The 23,473-nt window shown below is 44.6% G+C and overlaps 1 protein-coding gene across 8 annotated transcripts in view; it reads right to left on the bottom strand.

Moving 5' to 3' along the window:
• The window catches only part of UNKL (unk like zinc finger), a 164,465-nt gene that overhangs the window by 50,474 nt on the left and 90,518 nt on the right, over nt 1–23,473 (bottom strand). For 6 of the 8 annotated variants that reach the window (XM_073361545.2, XM_073361548.2, XM_073361543.2 and 3 more), the window contains 2 exons: nt 20,848–21,036; nt 17,480–17,542 (listed from right to left, as the gene is read on the bottom strand). In XM_073361545.2, the coding sequence (XP_073217646.1) occupies nt 17,480–17,542; nt 20,848–21,036 (252 nt within the window). The remainder of the gene's footprint in view (nt 1–17,479; nt 17,543–20,847; nt 21,037–23,473) is intronic. The other 2 variants (XM_073361547.2, XM_073361550.2) reach the window with 1 other exon arrangement.

Raw genomic sequence — 23,473 nt, 5'->3', positions numbered from 1 at the left:
TATTCTTTACTATTGTTTTAACTAATTTGCCCAGTACTGACATTAGACTTACCGGTCTGTAATTGCCAGGATCACCTCTAGAGCCCTTCTTAAATGTTTAATTAAATATTAAAAATGCTTAAACATTCAACACTTATACAGCACTTTAAATGTGCAAAATCCTGCATAAACAAACCAATTATGCTACTGTTTTTCCTGGGCTTTGAAGATTAAATACCTTCATAAACGTTAAGTATTTATTAATTATTGTTAGGGCCTAACCAAATCCATGGCCATGAAAACCGCATCACGGACCATGAAATTTGGTTTCCCCCCTGTGAAATCTGGTCTTATGTGCTTTTACCCTATACTATACAGATTTCATGGGGGAAACCAGTATTTCTCAAACTGGGAGTCCTGCCCAAAAGGGAGTTGCAGGGGGGTCATAAGCAGTAATGAGGTGCCAAAATCTGAAGAACCAGTTCCTTCAGTCGCTCCGGGACTTCGGCAGCACTTCAGCGGCGCGTCCTTCACTGGCTCCAGGTCTTCAGCGGCACTGAAGGACCTGCTGCCATAGACCTGGAGTGAGTGAAGGACCCGCCGCCGAAGTGCCACCAAAGACCCGGAGCGCCGCTGGGTGAGTAAAAATTAAAAAGGGATTCAAAGCCGGAAAGGACGGTCCTGCAGGCCAGATGTGGCCCCCGGGCCAGGAGTTTGCCCACCCCTTTAACAACCGGTTCTAAATCGGCTTCAAAATTTAACAACCCGTTTCCGTGAACCAGTGCGAACCGGCTCCAGCTCACCACTGGTCATAAGGTTATTTTAGGGGGGTTGCAGCGTTACCACCCTTACTTCTGTACTGCCTTCAGAGCACGGCAGCTGGAGAGCAGCGACTGTTCGCCGGGTGCCCAGCTCTGAAGGCAGTGCGCAGCCAGCAGCGCAGAAGTAAGGGTGGCAATACCATACCATGCCACTCTTACTTCTGCGCTGCTGACTTCAGAGCAGAGCGGCCAGAGTGTGGCGGCTGCTGACTGAGGGCTCAGCTCTGCAGGCAGCAGCGCAGAAGTATGGGTGGCAATACCATACCATGCCATCCTTACTTCTATGCTGCCCAGCTCTGAATGCCAGCAGCAGCGTAGAAGTAAGGGTAGCAGTACTGCAACCCCCCCACAATAACATTGTGCCTCCCTCAACTTCTTTTTGGGTCAGGACCCCTACAATTACAACACCGTGAAATTTCAGATTTAAATAGCTCAAATCATGAAATTTACTATTTTTAGGGCTGTCGATTAATTGCAGTTAATTCACACGATTAACTCAAAAAAATTAATCACGATTAAAAAAATTAATTGTGATTAATTGCACTGTTAAACAATAGAATACCAACTGAAATTTATTAAATATTTTTGATGTTTTTCTATTCAAATACATTGATTTCTATTAGAACACAAAACAAAGTATACAGTGCCCACTTTATATAATATTTTTTATTACAAATATTTGCACTGTAAAAATGATAAAACAAAAATAGTAGGTTTCAATTCACCTCATACAAAAACTGTAGCGCAATCTCCTTATTGTGAAAGTGTAACTTACAAATATAGATTTTTTTGTTACATAACTGCACTCACAAAACAATGGAAAACTTTAGAGGCTACAAGTCCACTCAGTCCTACTTCTTGTTCAGCCAATCACTAAGACAAACAAGTTAGTTGACATTTATGGAAGATATTGCTGCCTGCTTCTTATTTACAATGTCACCTGAAAGTGAGAACAGGCGTTCGCATGGCACTTGTGTAGCTGGCATTCCAAGGTATTTATGTGCCAGATATGCTAAAATTCGTATGTCCCTTCATGCTTCGGCCACCATTCCGGAGGACATGCCTCCATGTTGATGATGCTCGTTAAAAAAATGTGTTTATTTAATTTGTGACTGAACACCTTGGGGGACAACTGTATGTTTCCTGTTCTGTTTTACCTGCATTTGCCATATATTTCATGTTATAGCAGTCTCGGATGATGACCCAGCACATGTTCATTTTAAGAGCACTTTCACAGCAGATTTGACAAAACGCAAAGAAGGTACCAATGTGAGAGTTCTAAAAATAGCTACAGCAATCGACCCAAGGTTTAAGAATCTGAAGTGCTGTCCAAAATCTGAGAGGGATGAGGTGTGGAACATGCTTTCAGAAGTCTTGAAAGAGCAACACTAGGATGCAAAAACTACAGAACCTGAACCACCAAAAAAGAAAATCAACCTTCTGCTGGAGGCACCTGACTCAGATGATGAAAATGAACATGTTGCGGTCCGCACTGCTTTGGATCATTATCGTGCAGAACCCATCATCAGCATGGAAGCATGTCCTCTGGAATGGTGGTTGAAGCATGAAGGGACATGTGAATCTTTAGCGCAACTGGCATGTAAATATCTTGCAATGCCAGCTACAACAGTTCCATGCGAACGCCTCTTCTCACTTTCAGGTGACATTGTAAACAAGAAGCGGGCAGCATTATCTCCTGCAAATTGTAACCAAACTTGTTTGTCTGAGCGACTGGCTGAAGTAGGACTGAGTGGACTTGTATCTCTAAAGTTTTACATTGTTTTATTTTTGAACGCAGTTATTTTTTGTACATAATTCTACATTTGTAAGTTCAACTTTCATGATAAAGAGATTGCACTACAGTACAGTATGAGGTGAACTGAAAAAAAACTATTTCTTTTGTTTTTTACAGTGCAAATATTAGTAATAAAAATAAATATAAAGTGAGCACTGTACACTTTGTATTCTGTGTTCTAATTGAAATCAATATATTTGAAAATGTCGAAAACACCCAAAAATATTTAAAGAAATGGTATTCTATTATTGTTTAAAAGTGTGATTAATTGCATGATTAATCACGATTAATTTTTTTAATCGCCTGACAGCCCTACTATTTTTAAAATCCTATGAGAGTGAAATTGACCAAAATGGACAGTGAATTTGATAGGGCCCTAATTATTGTTTATCTAGGTTCTTATATGAAATCCACTGCTGCGGAATGAGTGGCACCTCTATGGCATCTGAGTGGTGGAGGAACTGGAGAACAAACTGAGGTTCTGTAGCCAGGCTATACCATAGGTTCACCTTCAGGGACACTAAGAAAGCCAGCTGTATTAATACAGTTAGCTATCTAGTCTGGATTTTGTCACTAAATCAGAGTTGCCTCTGTTTCTAATCCTTATTAGTTTCTGTCCACTTTTTTTTCTTTTTCCTTCTTTTGGACACTATGAATGTTATTGTCATAGGCTTTAAGGCCATTAGGGGCCATTGTGATCATCTGGTCTGAGCTCCTGCATAACAAAGGCCATAGAATTTCACCCCGTAATTCCTGCTTCAAGTGTAACAATCAATTCCTCCATTATCCTTGAATCCCCTGACTCAGTTCAAACTCCTATAGATCTCACCCACTCCTACCCCTCTTCTTCCCTACACTCCTCTCTCCATGCTATTCTTTTTATCGCCTTCTCTCAGCTTCATACCTTTTTTCATGCCACTACTTGTTATCTATCAAACATGCTCTCTACTTCTTAAAATACTTTAAAACCCACTTCCTTCCAGGAATCCTTCCTATCCTGTTTCCCCCCCCCCCAGTTTTATCTCCATACCTTTCCTTACCTGAATTGCTGTCTTTATGTCTGAGATTTAAAGCTTGTTGGGGCAGACAATGTGTCTTGCTATGTTTTATAATAACTAGCTAGCTAACTAGTGCTTATATTGAGCTTTTCATCTACAGATCTCAAAACACTTTCCAAAGCTGGTCAGTGTGATTATCTCCATTTTACAGATATGCAAACTGAGACAGAGACAAGTGAAATGACCTGTCCAGGGTTACCCAGTAGGCTAGTGGCAGAGTCTGGAATAGAACCAAGGTCTCCCAAATCTCAGTCTAGTGCTCCATCCACTAGGTCCTCTGAAGAGAAACGAGAGTCATAAAAAGTTGTGTTCTTTTTCTGCTGTATATAAAAGATAGTAAAAAATACTAAATCTCTCTCTTTTTATTCTTCCTTTGCAAGTTGAGAGACATCTGAAGATTTGCTCACTTTTCCGAGGTTTAATCCTGTGCCCTGGGCAAACACTCCTATAATCTTTTAAGGATATCCCCTCTATAATCCTTACCAGGACTTTGCAATAACCAATGAAGAGACCACCAGCAAAGAATCCTTCCCATATGTCACACTGAGCCCAGCTTGTCCTGAGACAGGATTTTAGGAGATTAGTGAGTAGTGTATGTATATACAGTACAGTCATGATTATTCTGTATCTCATCTAACCTCAGGACCTTGATTTAAGAAGTGCTTGGCAAAACTTTATGGAGGTGGGAAGAGGAGGGAGACAGCTTATACTGAGAACACTTTATATGGTATACCAAGCTGCGAAGTGATGCCGGGTATTTCCTTTGCCTTTGGGGAAGTTCATTGCCCTCTCCCTGGGTAATGGCAAGCCACCTCTGTCAAAGAGGATTTATCTCTTGTTCTTCAAGAGATGCCAGAAGTGCACTTTTTTTTTTGGACTGCATCAATTTGCACTAAATGGCAGGCACAAAAATGCACAAACATTTCCAGGGAGGAGCACAGTTGAAAACATAGCATAGATAATTCGATAAAGTGTATTTTACTGTAGTTTTGTTTGGGAAGAGAATTAACTTTTCCCCTAGTTATAGTTAAGAGAATGGATTTTTGATTTAACTGATAAATTAACAGAAAGCAAACAACTGAAATAAAATGATTACAGAAAAGAGAACGTTCATCACTGAAAAGAAAATTTCAAAAGTGGGATCCCATCTACATCCAAAACATTTTTAAAAAGCTAAGCTATCAAAACTGGAATTTCACTGGAGCCCGTTATACACCTTTCAGAACACTGTCTCAGGGCTTGTCTACATGCGATGTTACTCCACAGCACAACAAGACAGGATGTGTATCCACAGCAAACTAGTTTGCCTGTAATATCCCATGTGGACATTGCTACACACACTAAAAGTTCCATAGTACATTGATGTATTCCAGTTTCATACAGCAGTACATCAAAAGCACACTCAGAACTTTTAGTGTGCTGCAGCAGTGTCCACACAGGACTTTACTGTTTGCCAAACTGGTGCACTGTAGATTCATACTCTAGCTTGCTGTGCAGTAATGTCCCATGACAACAAGTCCTTAGTATTATGGTTTACTGTGAAAACTACACTGCACATTCTCCAAAAGAATTAATCTATAGAGCAGCGCACTAGATGGACTTTCACTATGAAGTTTCCAATCATTTCTAAATGTAAAGATTTCATAGAATCCAGAATTGTAAGAGCTCCTGTACCATCTAGTTCAGTAAAAAGAAAAGGAGTACTTGTGGCACCTTAGAGACTAACCAATTTATCTGAGCATAAGTTTTTGTGAAAGTGAGCTGTAGCTCACGAAAGCTTATGCTCAAATAAATTGGTTAGTCTCTAAGGTGCCACAAGTACTCCTTTTCTTTTTGCGAATACAGACTAACACGGCTGTTACTCCGAAATCTAGTTCAGTGGTTCTCAACCTTGGGTCAGCAGACCTCTGGGGATCCGCAGACTATGTCTAAGATTTCCAAAGGGGTCCGGGCCACCATTTGAAATTTTTTAGGGGTCTACAAATGAAAAAAGGTTGAGAACCACTGATCTAGTTCATCTCTGTACTTGGGCAGGTTTGCTTCCTCTTGGACATTTTCTACTGTTTTATCCAGCCTATTTTTAAATATCTCAAGTGATGGGGCTTCATTCCCTTGCGAACCTGCACAAGGATGGCTACAATCTACCCCTACATATTACTTTCCTCTTTAACCACTTGCTCACAGCTTTTCTGCTTTCTGCACTCCTCATGCATTTAAAATCAACTGAAAAAGAATGATATCTTCATACTGGAGCTACACATCAGACCGTAGTAAAATGGCAATAAAATAAACACAGAACAGAAATGAAAAGAGCAGCCTGACTAGAATTCTTAGGGCATCTGCCCAGTAACTCTCAATGGAGAGAGGTGACACAGAAGTTCATGGGCACAAGAGAGGCAATTAACTGTGTTCTTGTCGAGAGAAAAATGTTACTAACCTTTCTGTAACTATGGTTCTTCGAGATATGTTGCACATGTCCATTCCACTGTAGGTATGTGCATGCCCTGAGCACAGCTGCTGGAAATTCTTCCCTCAGTGGTACCTGTCAGGGCAGCTCGGTGCCCTCTGTTGCTGCATGCTCATAGCGCCAGTATAAAGCGTACAGCCAGCCCCACATCCCCTCAGTTCCTTCTTTCCGGCCATTTCCGATGTAGAGGGACATTAGAATGACACAAGCCCAGTTCTGTTTGATCTTTAGTAGAACCTTGTACACAAGCAGGATAGGAAGGAAAGAGTAGTACATGTGACCTATCCATTGGAGTAGGAAGGCGTCCATGAGCAATTCCAGGCTGGGACCTTGCAGGGAGGAGAACTAGTGAGACTTCCTGTTGTACCAGGTTGCAAACAGGTCTATCTGGAGAGACCCCACTGCTGGAAAACATATTCCTCACGATTTCCAGGCAAAGGGATCACTTGGGATGACAGAAGAAAGACCTTCTGAGGTTATCTGCTAGCTCATTCTGTACCCCCCCAAGGTGAGAAGCCTTGAGGTGGACTGAGTGGGCTATGCAGAAGTCCCACAGCTGAATTGCCTCTTAGAGGGTGGGAAGAGCGAGCCCCTCTCTGCCTGTTGAGATAGAATATGTCTGCAGTGTTGTCCGTAAGAACCAACATGCTCTTGCCTGTAATGGGAAGCAGGAACACCTGACAGGCCAGGTGAACTGCCCTGAGCTCTCTGAAATTGCTGTGTAGTAAGAGCTCTTCTGGAGATCAAAGACCTTGAATTCTGAGGGTCCCGGGTGAGCTCCCCAGCCTAGTGCTGATGCATCTGAGCCAGGGATATTGATGGTTGGGACCATGAAAAGGGGACACTCGCACAAATAGTAAGCGAATCTAGCCACCAGTTGAGGGAGGTGTGGACCAGGGAAGCTACTGTAAGAACCAAGACCAGACGGTGGCAGTTTGGTGAGTACATCAAGGCCAGACGTGCCTCGAGGGGTCTGAGATGCAGTCTTGTGTGCTGCACTATGTACATACATGAGGCCATATGACCCAAAAGTCTCTGACCATTTCAGGCTGTTGTAATCGGGTTGGGAGGTCCTTGAGGTGTACTATCAGGGGCATGATTGTTTGAAACTGACCTTCTGGGAGGAAGGCTCTGACCTAGGGTGACCAGCTAGCAACTGTGAAAAAAAGGGATGTGGGTGAGGGGTAATAGGAGCCTATATAAGAAAAAGTCCCAAAAAATGGGACTGTCCCTATAAAAACAGGACATCTGGTTACCCTACTCTGGCCTGCAGAGTCCAGTACCACTCCAATAAACTCTATCCTTTGTCCAGAGTGAGGGTAGATCTCTGTACACGTATTAGCAGGCCTAGGACCTTGAATGTTGACTGGATGATGTGGATGCTGGACTTCACCCGAGCCCTGGACTGACTTGTGACTAGCCAGTTGTCCAGAAACAGGTAGACTTGTACCCCCAGTCTCCTCGAGAAGGCAGTCACTACCGCCATGGTTTTGTAAACACCTGCAAAGTTGCCAAGCCGAATGGGAGTACTGCAAATTGGTAGTGCGTGTGGTTCACAACGAACCTGAGAAACCTTTTGTGGCCTTGGCAGATCGATATATGAAAGTAGGCGTCTCCTAAATCGAGGGTGGCATCCCAGTTCCTGGGATACAGGGCAAAAATAACGGAAGCCTAGGAGACTTCAAGTGATGGTGATGTCAAGGAACTATGACGTGATCGGAATAACAGAGACTTGGTGGGATAACTCATATGACTGGAGTACTGTCATGGATGGTTATAAACTGTTCAGGAAGGACAGGCAGGGCAGAAAAGGTGGGGGAGTAGCACTGTATGTAAGGGAGCAGTATGACTGCTCAGAGCTCCGGTACGAAACTGCAGAAAAACCTGAGTGTCTCTGGATTAAGTTTAGAAGTGTGTGCAACAAGAGTGATGTAGTGGTGGGAGTCTGCTATAGACCACCGGACCAGGGGGATGAGGTGGATGAGGCTTTCTTCCGGCAGCTCACGGAAGCTACTAGATCGCATGCCCTGATTCTCATGGGTGACTTTAATTTTCCTGATATCTGCTGGGAGAGCAATACAGCGGTGCATAGACAATCCAGGAAGTTTTTGGAAAGCGTAGGGGACAATTTCCTGGCGCAAGTGCTAGAGGAGCCAACTAGGGGGGGTGCTTTTCTTGACCTGCTGCTCACAAACCGGGTAGAATTAGTGGGGGAAGCAAAAGTGGATGGGAATCTGGGAGGCAGTGACCATGAGTTGGTTGAGTTCAGGATCCTGACGCAGGGAACAAAGGTAAGCAGCAGGATACGGACCCTGGACTTCAGGAAAGCAGACTTCGACTCCCTCAGGGAACGGATGGCCAGGATCCCCTGGGGGACTAACTTGAAGGGGAAAGGAGTCCAGGAGAGCTGGCTGTATTTCAAGGAATCCCTGTTGAGGTTACAGGGACAAACCATCCCGATGAGTCGAAAGAATAGTAAATATGGCAGGCGACCAACTTGGCTTAATGGTGAAATCCTAGCGGATCTTAAACATAAAAAAGAAGCTTACAAGAAGTGGAAGGTTGGACATATGACCAGGGAAGAGTATAAAAATATTGCTCGGGCATGTAGGAATGATATCAGGAGGGCCAAATCGCACCTGGAGCTGCAGCTAGCCAGAGATGTCAAGAGTAACAAGAAGGGTTTCTTCAGGTATGTTGGCAACAAGAAGAAAGCCAAGGAAAGTGTGGGCCCCTTACTGAATGAGGGAGGCAACCTAGTGACAGAGGATGTGGAAAAAGCTAATGTACTCAATGCTTTTTTTGCCTCTGTTTTCACTAACAAGGTCAGCTCCCAGACTGCTGCGCTGGGCATCACAAAATGCGGAAGAGATGGCCAGCCCTCTGTGGAGATAGAGGCGGTTAGGGACTATTTAGAAAAGCTGGACGTGCACAAGTCCATGGGGCCGGACGAGTTGCATCCGAGAGTGCTGAAGGAATTGGCGGCTGTGATTGCAGAGCCACTGGCCATTATCTTTGAAAACTCGTGGCGAACCGGGGAAGTCCCGGATGACTGGAAAAAGGCTAATGTAGTGCCAATCTTTAAAAAAGGGAAGAAGGAAGATCCTGGGAACTACAGGCCAGTCAGCCTCACCTCAGTCCCTGGAAAAATCATGGAGCAGGTCCTCAAAGAATCAATCCTGAAGCACTTGCATGAGAGGAAAGTGATCAGGAACAGCCAGCATGGATTCACCAAGGGAAGGTCATGCCTGACTAATCTAATCGCCTTTTATGATGAGATTACTGGTTCTGTGGATGAAGGGAAAGCAGTGGATGTATTGTTTCTTGACTTTAGCAAAGCTTTTGACACGGTCTCCCATAGTATTCTTGTCAGCAAGTTAAGGAATTATGGGCTGGATGAATGCACTATAAGGTGGGTAGAAAGCTGGCTAAATTGTCGGGCTCAACGGGTAGTGATCAATGGCTCCATGTCTAGTTGGCAGCCGGTATCAAGTGGAGTGCCCCAACGGTCGGTCCTGGGGCCGGTTTTATTCAATATCTTCATAAATGATCTGGAGGATGGTGTGGATTGCACTCTCAGCAAATTTGCGGATGATACTAAACTGGGAGGAGTGGTAGATACGCTGGAGGGGAGGGATAGGATACAGAAGGACCTAGACCAATTGGAAGATTGGGCCAAAAGGAATCTGATGAGGTTCAATAAGGATAAGTGCAGGGTCCTGCACTTAGGATGGAAGAACCCAATGCACAGCTACAGACTAGGGACCGAATGGCTAGGCAGCAGTTCTGCAGAAAAGGACCTAGGGGTGACAGTGGACGAGAAGCTGGATATGAGTCAGCAGTGTGCCCTTGTTGCCAAGAAGGCCAATGGCATTTTGGGATGTATAAGTAGGGGCATAGCGAGCAGATCGAGGGACGTGATCGTTCCCCTCTATTCGACATTGGTGAGGCCTCATCTGGAGTACTGTGTCCAGTTTTGGGCCCCACACTTCAAGAAGGATGTGGATAAATTGGAGAGAGTCCAGCGAAGGGCAACAAAAATGATTAGGGGACTGGAACACATGACTTATGAGGAGAGGCTGAGGGAGCTGGGATTGTTTAGCCTGCAGAAGAGAAGAATGAGGGGGGATTTGATAGCTGCTTTCAACTACCTGAAAGGGGGTTCCAAAGAGGATGGCTCTAGACTGTTCTCAATGGTAGCAGATGACAGAACGAGGAGTAATGGTCTCAAGTTGCAGTGGGGGAGGTTTAGATTGGATATTAGGAAAAACTTTTTCACTAAGAGGGTGGTGAAACACTGGAATGCGTTACCTAGGGAGGTGGTAGAATCTCCTTCCTTAGAGGTTTTTAAGGTCAGGCTTGACAAAGCCCTGGCTGGGATGATTTAACTGGGAATTGGTCCTGCTTTGAGCAGGGGGTTGGACTAGATGACCTTCTGGGGTCCCTTCCAACCCTGATATTCTATGATTCTATGACTTGCAGAATTTTAATTTCTTGAGGTAGTTGTTGAGCTGGCGCAGGTCTAGAATAGGTCTGAGCCCACCCTTGGCTTTCAGGTTTAGGAAATAACGGGAGTATAACCCCTTCCCCCTTACATTCTGTGGAACCTCTTCCATGGATCCCACCCGAAGGAAAGATTGAACCTCCTGGGCTAGAAATTGCTTGCCAGAGGGGTCTCTGAAGAGGGACGGGGAGACAGGGTGTGAAGGAGGGATAGAAATTAATGGAAGGAGGGATAGAAATGAACTGAAGGGTATATCTAACTTCCACTGTGTTCAGCGCGCAACGTTCTGGGGTGATACGGACCACACACTGATGAAGTGGGACAGGTGATCCACAAATAAAAGGGAAACTGAATCCAGAAACATGGGAACTAGTACAACATCCTTGTGCATCCCATCAAAAGGTCTGCTTGGAACCTTCTGGGTGTCTGCGTGAGGCAGACATATGTAGATGGGGATGGTCTATGCCAAAAGCCCCTGCTTCTTTTCCTCTGTGGGTCTTGATGGGCTGGCAGGGCCAGAGTACCAGGAGAACTGCTGAGGTCTGCAGTGCTTCCTTGAAGTCACCTGTCTGGTGACCAAGGAGGTGCGGTTCCCACTGGTGCTGGAGAACGAGGAACCCTGCATTGGGGCCAGCATGGTCGGTTTCCCCTTAAACAATACCACTGTGCCCAGTTCCAAACAGTAACTGGGGGCCAAATGCTTCCTCCTGCACATTGACACTGATACCACCAACTCCTGTGTGCTGATGACATGCAAACGCTGGTACCATGCTGTCCCTCAGGCGCTGATAGTCCATTCAGTACTGAACTCAACAGTACCTGTATAAGGGCCAGAATCAATGGTGCTGACTGCTGCAATATCAAAGCAGAGGAGTGGCCTGGGTTGGGTTGGGTTGCACTCTGCTCTGCTCCCCATGCCTGGCCTTCTTTGGTGTCGGGAAATATCCCCTCTCAGCTGGCTGCTTCTTGTGCCTCTTCCTCAGCAAGGGGCATGGCAAATGGTGCCAGACTCCTGCACAGCAAGTGGAGCACTCCTCACTGACACCAAGGTGCTTGCAGCCAAGGTGCTCAGCTTGGAGGAAGGTCTCAGTGCTGCCTCCATAAGCAGACACTTCAACCTGGCCTCCCAATCCCACTTTGTAAGGGTTCTGACGTCCCTGCACATCTGGCAGCAGCCCTGGATGTGAGCCACGCCCAAGCACTTCAGGCAGCTAGACTGCGCATCGCTGAAGGGCATAGTTTTGTTGCAGGAGGCACAGGGCTTGAAGCCTGATGACCGAAGCATGGGGTACACAAGAAACTCCGCTAACAAAGATATACAAACTATAGTAACTGACTAGAACTAATTAACGATGTACAACTACTAACCAAAAACAATATAAAAAAAACGAAAGACCACTGAGAAAGCTTGCCATAAGAGAACAGTTCCAGCAACATTCACAGGTGGTAAGAAAGAACTGAGGAGACATGGGGTCAGCTGGGCCCTTTATACTGTCACCATGATACTGCAGCAACTGAAGGTGCCTGAGACATCCCAATGGGTACCACTGAGGGAAAAATGTCCAGTAACTGTGCTGGGTGTACGCACACCCCTACAGTGGAATGCACATGTGCAATCACTCGAAGGAGAATTAAGAGTTCCAAGACATATGGTTGCCTCCTCGGCCCCTCTACCACACTCTGAAGCTGGGGACCCTTGCAGGTTTCCCCCAATCACAAACACACATGAAGATAGGGGATTCCTCACTCTCCTCCTACCCCACCCTGGTACACACACACATTACTCCTGAGAGCATTCTGCGCCAAAAATTAAAAATTCTGTGCCAAAAAAGTAAAATTTTTGCACACAGTATTTCAAAATTCTGCAAAATTCTGCAACTTTTATTTGTCAAATAAATGTGGAGGAACCAGCATGGCATTAGGGAGCACAGGCCACTGGCTGCACTGAGGTGGGAGATCACTCTGCAGCTCCCCCTGGGACATGGACTCAGCAGTGAGGCTGCACCCAGCCCTGACACAGCACAAGGACCGGGCCTGCCCCAGAAACACCCCAGTGCCTTGCCTCTCCATGCCAGGTGCACCAGGTGTGGGCAAGCAGGCTCAGCCTAGCAGGATCCAAGTATGGAGGGGCTTAGTGTGGGGGGGGATCCAGGTGTGGGTTGAGAGGGTTCTGTGTGGGGCCATCTGGCTGCAGGCAGCTCAGTGGGGGATCCAGGTACGGAGGGGATCTGGATGCACAGGGGCTTCTTGGGGTTTTTTGGATGCAACAGTAAAGGTGGCTGAGGCTCAGTGAGGGGGGAGGTGTCTGGGTATGGGGGGGGGGACAAAGCTCAGCGGGGGGGTTCGTGTGGGATGATAGAGCTCGGCAAGGGGGTCTGGGTGTGAGGGGCTCAGTGGGGGATCCAGATGCTGGGGGAGTGGAGCTCAGTGGGGTGGTGATCCAGGAGCAGCTGGTTGGGGCTCGGTGGGGTGGGGATCCAGGTGCAAGTGGCTCATCAGGGTGGCCCAGGTGCAGGGGTAGAGGGGCTCCTCAGGAGGGTTCTGGGCGCATGGGGGAGTGAGGCTTGGCAGGAGGGTCTGGATATGAGGGGGTCTGGATGCACAGTGGTTGGGGAGCAGCTCCCCGTAGTGATCCCTCCCCTTGCAACTGAGAAGCGATGGGTGCAGGAAAAGGCGAGGGGTTGTGTTTGCAGAGCTTCCTGCAGCTGGGGGAGAAATCTGGGGTGGTCTGACCCAGCCCCGGATGCCGTGCAAGGGAAGAGGAAGTCCTGTCCTCCTCAGCCCAGCCAGGACTAGCAGCTGAGCCCGGCACACAGTAGGAGCAACCAGCCAGGTCTTCCCCAGTCCCGCCCCTGCCCTACAGTGATTTAACTCTCTGCCAGCTGCCATGGGTACCCAAAACATTCTGCTGGGAAAGGGTGCATGACTGCTCTTGCAGCTTCCCTTTGCTTCCCCATCAGAAAGTCATTTTTCTGCAGGGAAGCAAAGAAATCTATGGGGACATAAATTCTGTGCATGTGCAGAATTCCCCGAGGAGTAACGTCTAAGTACACATGCACATGGCTACTCATCCATCACTCCAAGACACACACATACATGGCAGGGTGGCTCCTCATTTCTTCTCTCCTTGTCTTCTCTGACACACACAGATGGGGAGCTCACTGTCCCCTGCAGACACACATCTACAGTTGTGCATTTCCTTGTTTTCTTCCCCCTCTACAAGGCTAACCCTAATCATAACTTCAATTCCCCAACCCTAGGAAATACCTGAACAGAACAGAAAACAGATCAAAAAGTAAAATCCAAGAGATTGAGGGCATGAGATCATTTTTTTCATTTGCAGCAGATTCTTATTTATGCAATAGTATTTCATACATTCTGTTGCATTTACAAAGAGGTTAAATAATTTTTAAAAAATTTACAGGAAAGAATGTTAAGAATGAGCTAAGTATTGCTATTTCTATATATATTTGTGGCAAATGGCCAATGCTATTGTGGTGGGTCCCGTGCTTTTTTTTGGTGTGGTGCGTCAGGGTGTTGCCCCTGCCCCTATTCTTGGGCTCTGCTAGTACCCTGGAGGGGGAGAGATGGGAAGCAGGGAAGGGACCCAGGTTGGGGTCCAGATACGTCCCCTACTCCTGTTCCAGCCCCTTCAGCTTCACAGGCTTCTTACTCCTGGGGCAGGGTTTCTCTCTGTCTTCTGTACTGGGGGAGTCCCTCTTCCATGCCTGGGCAAGGTCTCCCTTCCCCTGGTACTCTGATTCTCTGGTCAACACCACTACGCCTCCAAACTACAGGTCAGCTCTCCTTCCTCTCTCTTGTCTGACTGAAGCAGGGGTTTTTATTAGGTCTCGGGTAGGGCCTTAATTGGCTCCAGGTGCTCTAATTAGCCTGCAGTAACCTCTCCTTAGTCCACAGGGAATAAGGCTCTGATCATCCTGGGGCTTATATACCTCCCATCAATCACTCTCCTGTTGACCTCTGGCCCTACTGTATCACATATTGTATAATTGTGTTTATAGCTATTGTACATTGCAAACATCAATCAAGATAAAATATTAAAATTAGTGCCAACCATGTAAAGATGTCTCATGAGGAAAACTGTAATTGAGCCATGATCAGAGTTAACCTAACTGCCAAGCATTCTAAACTATAGATGTGTAGAAAATATGACTATAAAACACACTTGAAAGCCACCTCACACACACAGGAGGATATTTCAAACACACTGCTCAGCTGAATTCAGGGTCTCCAACAACTATATACTTTCATCCACAATTGAGTCTTCTGCCCCCCTTTCTGACCCGCAGCCTTAGCTCACTCTTCCAAACTGGTTTCTCCATTCCCACACTGCTGAATATCTCTGGAGAAAATCTGGAGACAATGCAGGTTTGTTCCTCTCCTCAATCAGCACATATTCTTTGCCAAGAAAATGTACTTCTTCCTCCCTGGTGAAGTCCTCACTCTTACAATCATAGGCACTTCTCCACTTTGGACCCTTTCCTCACAGCCCCTTCCTCACATTCCGCCCATTGCTGCTTAAGGTCTCACACATTAATGCATAGAGAAAACTAGAACGGTCTTGCCTTAGTTTCCTACCATGTGCCTTTCTTTTCCCCTTCAGCTCTGTCTGAGTTTGAAGTGTTACCCTCTTCTAGTCTCCAGCTCAATCTCCTTTCTTGTTGCCAACCCATCCTGTCTCCTTATCTCTCCCTAATCCTTCCATTCACTCTCTTGCACGTTCCCAACTACATTAAGCAAACTTTGTTCCCTCCAGCCTCCAGCTTTGACCCCACCTGCCTCTCCAACTACCAACCTCATCGTCTTCTCTTTCTCTCCTATCTCCTTGAGTGCACTGTCTTCTCTTAAAGCTTAAACATCTGTCCACTCTCGTCTTGATCCCATACAATGTGGCTCCCTCTCCCCCTCATTTAAACACTTTTGCCAAGGTAACCAGGTGCAGTCCTCAAAGCTTCTTTTCTGTTCTCATCCTTCTTGACCTTTACATGGCCATTGACATAACTAATGACTCCCTTCTCCTGCTTTGGCTTTAGACTACGTACCTTTCTAAATCTTCTACCACTTCATGACCCCTCCTTCAATGTATGTTTAAGTGGCCCCTCCTTCTCTCAGCTGCTGTTCTCCAGACATTTGTCCTTATTTTCTTCTGTTCTTAGGACCCTGTGACAAAGTTCCTCTTCTACCTTGCTGGGTCCTGCGCTTATTGGCAGATTTGCTCATCTCAGAGATTCACAACAGCCCTCAGTTTGGCCACTTTTGCTGGTGGCTCAAACCTGCCGTTCACTCAGCTAACCTCATCACTGGCCAGCATGGGGAAAGGAAGGAGAACAATCCCCGCAGTCTCTGCTGACCCACCTAGTGGGTTGGGGAATAGGACAGGGACCTTCCCCTCTGGTGGGACCCACAGTCCAGGTCACCTCCTCTTGTATCAAATAGAGAGTTGAAGGGGATGGGGGGAACCCAGGCCCTCCCTCTACTCCGGGTTCCAGCCCAGGGCCCTGTGGATTGCAGCTGTCTACAGTGTCTCCTGTAACAACTGTGTGACAGCTACAACTCCCTGGGCTACTTCCCCATGGCCTTCTCCCAACTCCTTCTTTATCCTCACCACAGGACCTTCCTCCTGATGTCTGATAACACTTGTACTCTTCAGTACACCTTCTCACTCTCAGCTTCTTGCACATCTCTTGCTCCCAGCTCTTCACACACACCTCACTAACTGAAGTGAGGTCCTTTTTAAAAACCAGGTGCCCTGATTAGTCTGCCTGTCCTAATTGATTCTGGGAGCTTCTTAATTGGTGCCAGGAGTCCTAACTAGCCAGCCTTAATTGGTTCCAGCAACTTCCTGATTGTTCTGGAACAGCCCATTAGCTTACTCAGGGAAAAGGGACCTGCTTAATCTGGGGCTAATATATCTATCTTTATCACTCTCCTGTAGCCATCTGGCCTGACCCTGTCACAGACCCTTATCAATTTTTCCACCTGAGCTCTCCCCTTGATATGGTCTCACATCTTCACCTGGATGCCCCCACTGCTAGCAGAAATTCAGATTGCTCAGAAGTAACCACCTCTTCTTCCCTTCTAAATCCTCCCTCCACACTCTCCTATCTCCATGACTGTCAATGACTCCATCAGTCTTCTAGTTCCACAGGTGTGAAAGTTGGCTGAATTTTCAACTCTCATATAGATGTAGTACGATCTCTAATTCCAGCTGGTTTTAGCTCCACAATAACTCCAAAATCTGCCCTCTCCCCCTTATCACCAAGGCTCTTGTCCAGATCCTGTCTTTGTGCCAAGACTACTTATCCATTCCAAAATTCAATTAATCCAAAACTCTGTTGTGAAAATCCTCTTCCTTACACAAGCAATGACCATATAACCCTCTAAAAATCCCTTCACTGGCTCTAGATCATAACCCAAAACAAATCATGGGTTTTCTCCTTACTACCTCCAAGGTCCTCAATAACCTAGTTGCCTCTCCCTATTTATCTGCCCTTCTCTCCTTTTGATCCCACAACAACTTCTATGTTCAGCCCAAACTTCTCATTCATTCCATGTCTCCCGCTCTCAGATCCTACTTCCCCAAGAAGTCTCATAAAATTACACAGTCCCATCAGTTTAAAAGACAAAACAACCAAACCAAAACCTGTGTAACCTTCCAGACACATATTATTGATCACATTGCTTCAGTTTTCCTCCTCCTCTTCCAACACTCCCCACAGTGTCCTCCATCTATTGTGCTCTTTTTAGACTGTACTAATTCCAGACACATGTTTGGTGCTAGGTAAGTAATTAACAACAAAGGACATATATATAATGCTCTTTCACTGACCATACCTGCTTATTGTCTTGTTCACTTATTTTCTGATAATTGTCTGCTGGCAGGCTTTTCTGTTTCACCTGGAAAAAAGAAAAACCTCAGTCAAATATCAGCTTAATGAATGGATATTAATATAAATACTTAGTGCAGGGCCAGCAGCAGCTATGTCCTACTATCTGGAACAATCTGATCACAACTCTGCCATTTCAATCCTATAGAGAGAGTTAAGCCCTAGCTGTCTTGGATATGGTCCCTGCCTTAGCTGTTCCTAACACTGGGAGAGAGCATGTGAAATTTCATCTGTCAAACAGATTCTGCCACCTGCTTTCTGGCCTCCAGCTTGACTGAATACCACAGGAAGCAAAAACAACATCAAAGAAATCCCATAGCCACATAGAAGTCCATGTTGTCATGGGCTTCTTCCAGAGGAGTTAAGCAGGCCAGCAGCAGGTGTTAAGGAACTGGAGACTTGGGCAGGCTGAGGCTACAAGGATAGAATGCTGTGGGGAAGAGGGGCAAAAGGATTCAAGTCAGTGGAAGAGTGGGGAGGAATTGAACAGGCAAGGTCAAAGTTGTAGATTCCAAGGCCAGAAGGAACCAATGTGGTCATCTAGTATGACCTCCTGTGTAACACAGGCCATAATTTCCCCAAAATAATTCCTAGAGCATCACTTTTAGAAAAACGTCCAATATTGAATTAAAAATGGTCAGTGATGGAGAATCCACAACAATCCTTGGTAAACTGTTCCAGAGTTTAATTACTCTCAGATTTAACAATGTATTACTTCCTGTCTGAATTTGTATAGCTTCAACTTCCAGTCATTAAATTGTGTTATAGCTTTCTCTGCTAGTCTGAAGAGACTATTGTTAAATATTTGCACCCTAGGTAGATATTTACAGATTGAAATCAAGTTGCCCCTTAACCTTCTCTTTGTTAAGCTAAATAGATTGAACTCTGAGTCTATCACTGTAAAATATGTTTTCTAATCCTTTATCATTCTCATGGCTTTCTCTGAATCTTCTCTAATTTATAGCATCCTTCTTGAATTGTGAGCACCAAAATGGGACACTATATCCCAGAAGTGGTCTCACCAGTGCCAAATACAGAGGTAAAATAACCTCCCTATTCCTACTCGAGATTCCCCTGTTTATGCATCCCAGGATTGCATTAGCTCCTTTGGCCACAGTGTCATATTTAGAGCTCACATTCAGCTGATTATCCATCAATACCCCCATATCTTTTTCACGGTCACCGCTTCCCAGGACAGAGTTCCCCATTCTGTAAATTCTAATGTATTGAAAGTGATAGAAAGGCAAAGCAGAGCAATGGAGAATAGAGATAGATGGCTGATGTAGGAGATGAGGTGGTGATCAGAAAAAACTCAGAAATCAACAGAACTGATGGAGCATTGTTTAGTAAACACAAAGTTGAGCAAATGGCTTTTTTGGTGAATCACAGAGCTAATCCAGGATTGAAGGTCAAGAGGTGGTGAGGGAAAGGAGAAGGAATGCTAACCCTGTTTGTTATTTCAAAGTAACAAAGACTATGCAGAAACCCATGGTAGACATCACATATCTGAACAAGCTTAACATATAATCAAATGGGTTTCGTTGCTGGAGAGTGGGTTTCTTATGTGTATTTGATAAATGACAGCTCTACAGCTGGATAACCTTCTATCAACAATGACATTTCCTTTGTTATGAGTTTTTCCACTGTTAACCTGTTCCATTCCTGACAATGTTTCATGTAAGAAACAAAGCATCTTTTTCCTAAGTAAAACTTCATTTGTTTTAAATAAGTTGGCCTGCTGGATACTTACATTGCAAATCACTTAGGTCAAGGTTGTGCACTGAGCAACAATGTGTACTTTGATGGTAGAATGTGTTGGTAGGAGGCAGTACTCAACAGCCCTGGGGCTCACTTCCAGTTTACATCTTATGTTCCTAAAAAGCTCATGCTTCAGGGTTTCAGCCAACCACCTGGAGAGTTAGGAAGGGATTTCTGCTCCCCTTCTTCCCCTCACATTTTTTAAAAAATCTTCAGTTGAAGCATCAGGGATGGCTATAGTTGAAGACGGAACATCACACAGGGAGGGCTGGGGCTCTGAGGCAACACCAAACATTCTCTCTCCCAGGTGCTTAGCTGGCTAGCTCTTGCTCTCATCTCAGGTTATAATTGATCACTGTATGTGGGGTTGGGAAGGAATTTCCCCTCATGTCAAACTGGCAGTGACTATGGGGGTTTTTCGCCTTCCTCTAGAGCCTGTGGGTACAGATCACTTGCCGGAATTATCTAGGTATATATCAATCTTTTCCCTACCATTATGGGAGCCTCAAGCACTGGTGCACCTCAGTCCCTCCTATTCTCTGCCTGTGGCACATAATTATTTAGTCTCCTGGGGGCTATAATAGTTTGATATAATTTTGATTGTTGGGTTTAGCATCTCGGTGGTGTTGGTGGAGGTCAGACTGGATGATCTGGTGATCCCTTCTGGCTTTGAACTCTATGACTATGTATAGTAGAAAGAAAAGGAGTACTTGTGGCACCTTAGAAACTAACAAATTTATTTGAGCATAAGCTTTCGTGAGCTACAGCTCACTGGAGCCTATGCTCAAATAAATTTGTTAGTCTCTAAGGTGCCACAAGTACTCCTTTTCTTTTTACGAATACAGACTAACATGGCTGCTACTCTGAAACCTATGTATAGTAGAGCAGATCTAATTTCTGCTGAAGTCAATGAGTGTCTTTCCATTGATTTTAATAGAAGCAGGATCAAGCCTCCAATGAGTAATATTTTGTAGTCAAATGTGAGTCCTTGATAGGTTGGTAGGAAGTTCTCAATTAAGTAAAAACCCAAAACTGAATGCTTTAAAGCCTATAAGGCAACTTGTGCATTAATCTAATGGTGTAACAAATCAGATACTACATTGAGCGAACGATAAACATCTACATAAAACATGTGCTTTAACTGCATCTAACACATTTGCGTGTTAACTTTTTAACCAACTGAGGACTTCATAAATGGAAAAATTCCAAAAATTCTAAAATCTAGAATAAATTAAAAAAACAAAAACAACTTAAACTGAATATATCTGAAGAATATATTTAGGTCTGTTTTAAAGATAAAATGGGTTTGGAAAATATTTCCGCTCTTACATTTGGAACTGTACTCTTTAAACATTTTAATGCTTTTACAAGACAAGCTGCTAAGTTCTAAAGCATGTGTTAGCAAAAATGCCATCTCAAAGCGCCGGGGGTGGGTGGGTGGGGTGTTAAGAAATCAAAATGCATTTTAAAGAGTTGAGGGAAATACAAGAAAGGTTTTCTGCAGACTCTAATTTTATCTATCTCAAGATTTTATTTGTATTTCTAGTATTTACATACCTGATCCTCTCGTTCAAAACCTGGTGCTTTTGGGTAGCTAGAATTTGGTGAAGAAACACCTGATGTGCTACACTCGGAACACAAAGCACCATTTGTTAATGATCTTTGCCTACAAAGGGGTCCAATAGGCGATAATGAGCTACAGCTACCAGAGCTTGACATTACTGTTGGACTTGAGGCACAGGAAATCTGTAGGAGAGAGAAAATAGGATCTGTCCAATATGCTCTACTCTATTCCATTTTTAAATGGTTACTTAAATAACCATATACCTACTTATACAAATACATACACACATGCATATGCGTGTTTAAATGGCAAAACCTATGTTAATGCAACATTATTTTTCAAAGTTGGAAAATTCAAAGTAACGGTTCCAAAGGCAAACATTCACACTATGCACAATTAACCTGTGGAACTCATTGCCACAGAATGGTGTGATGGCCAGAGTATAACTGAGGTGAATAAAGAACTAGACAAGTTCATGGAGGCTAGGTCCATCCATGGCTATCAACCAAGATGGTCAGGAATACAATACCATGTTTGGGGTGATGCTAAACCTCTGACTGCCAGAAGCCAGGAGGAGAAGATAGGATTGGAACTCTCCAAAATTGTCCTGTTTTGCGTACTACCCCCAAGTCTGACCCAATATGGCAGTTCTCACGTTCCTATAGACCAGGGGTGGGCAAACTTTTTGGTCTGAGAGCCATATCTGGGTATGGAAATTGCATGGTAGGCTATGAATGCTCAGGAAATTAACAATTCAGAGATATGCAAAGGGGGGGGCTCTATAAGGGATGTTACTGAAGTAGGGGCAGGGGTAATCATGGGGTGAGTTGCGGGGGGCAGTGCTCTACAGGGGCACTACTGGGGACTCCTAGGGGCCCTGCCGGCAGGGATACCAAGGGGGCCGTACCAGGTCCGCTAGCTGGGACAAGTGAGGTCCCTGGGCAGTTTCGAGAGTCTGGAGGGTGGTATCCTGGGATGCTGCTGGGCTTGATTATTGGCTAGTTTGGGCGGAGGCTGATGCAAGGAGGCTGGCACTTCGGGGATTGGGCTCAGTGCCATGTTGGGGCAGGGTTCCAATCCCGGAAACAGCGGGCTAAAGTCTGGGTAAGCAGTGTTGGTCATGCCTGCGCAGTGTGGCTCTGCGTGCAGGAAGATGGTGCTTAAGGAGTTGTGAGTCAGGGACTGGGGAGCACCGGGCAGGCGGAGTGGGGCAAGCCCCTGATTCTGCTCCCCAGTGGGAGCTCGAGGGCCGGATTAAAAGGTCTGATGGGCCGGATGTAGCCTGTAGGCCGTAGGCTACCCACCCCTGACATAGACCAAAGCCTCCACTGGTGAAAATCAAAAGACTCAATTAAAATCAATGATCTAGCTGAAGTTCTGGCCCTACAATTCTGCCTTTTTTGGTGAAAAATTCAGCCCAGACATTTCTCTATCTGGAAAATGAACAGATGAGACTATGAACCAATTTCAGCCCTGTCATATGCAGATACAACTCCCACTGAAGTCAATGTTACAAATACTATCATACCTAACTGTATTTCTTTAAACAGTAACTCAAAACTCATATAGTAGGAGCAAACTCAATCCTACTGAGACTCCACTGACTTCAACAGAATTGTGTTTGCTTACACTAGGGTTGAATTTGGTCCTATGTGGTTCTTTGAATATGTATAGAAAAACAGTCTCAGAGGGATAATTGAGTGCATATTTGTTTCCAAAAAAAAAAAAAAAAAAGGACATTATCGTCTTGCAATATACAGATGTCTACTCCTTCACGACTATTTTCCCATCTACTTGCTTGTTTAAAAAAAAAAAAAAAAAAGAAGACACATAGCAAACATTCCTTGTTGAGGAAGACGTATGCCAAGTCTGAATTCTTAAAATGACATTGCTTGAAATAGCTCACTGCAAAAAAAGGATATGTAATTTGTCAAATTAATCAATGCCTATTTTCAGTACTCAGGAAAGTTGGAAAACAACCTCATGAAATTTAAATAAACTATCACAAAAATTTTACTATTAGCATAAGAACAAGTACAAGACATTTAATTCCTAATGGTAATTTTTCTAGAAAGTTAAAAACTCCTTAAAACAAGGGTTTCAAATGGAAGTGTACCCTCAACCATAACTGTAGCAATGCTTTATTTTTAATCTTACCAAAACACATGGACTCTTAAGAAACTGACTATTCAGTCAACAACATTACTTTTATAACAAAGTAAAGGCAAAAAAGTAGCATGAATCCAATTCTATTTTATTTTGGCTAATGGACATTACTTTTTATACACGTGCACTAACAAATTAGCATGATGGTTTAGGTAAAACACACTACACACTGGAGCAGGGACACACTCTCCTCCTCTTTAATATTTTGAAAACATTAAGATAAATATTTAATAAAGTCTATGCAAGTGATGGAAGACATGAAAGTGATGATGGTAAAGTTATCCAGACATGAAAGATGCGTTGGTCTTATGTACTATTTAATAACTATTCTTGTGTATAGCTCCCTTATAAACAACAAATCATGCCAAACATACATGACAGCTTTTTGTGGGATATATTTACAAAAGCTACTGGAGGAAAATAAAAATGGTAAACGTAGCTTTTGATAGAGTA

The sequence above is a fragment of the Lepidochelys kempii genome, chromosome 10 (genome assembly GCF_965140285.1).
Source record: "Lepidochelys kempii isolate rLepKem1 chromosome 10, rLepKem1.hap1, whole genome shotgun sequence".
Lineage (NCBI taxonomy): Eukaryota > Metazoa > Chordata > Testudines > Cheloniidae > Lepidochelys > Lepidochelys kempii.
This window is presented reverse-complemented; position numbering and strand designations above follow the sequence as displayed.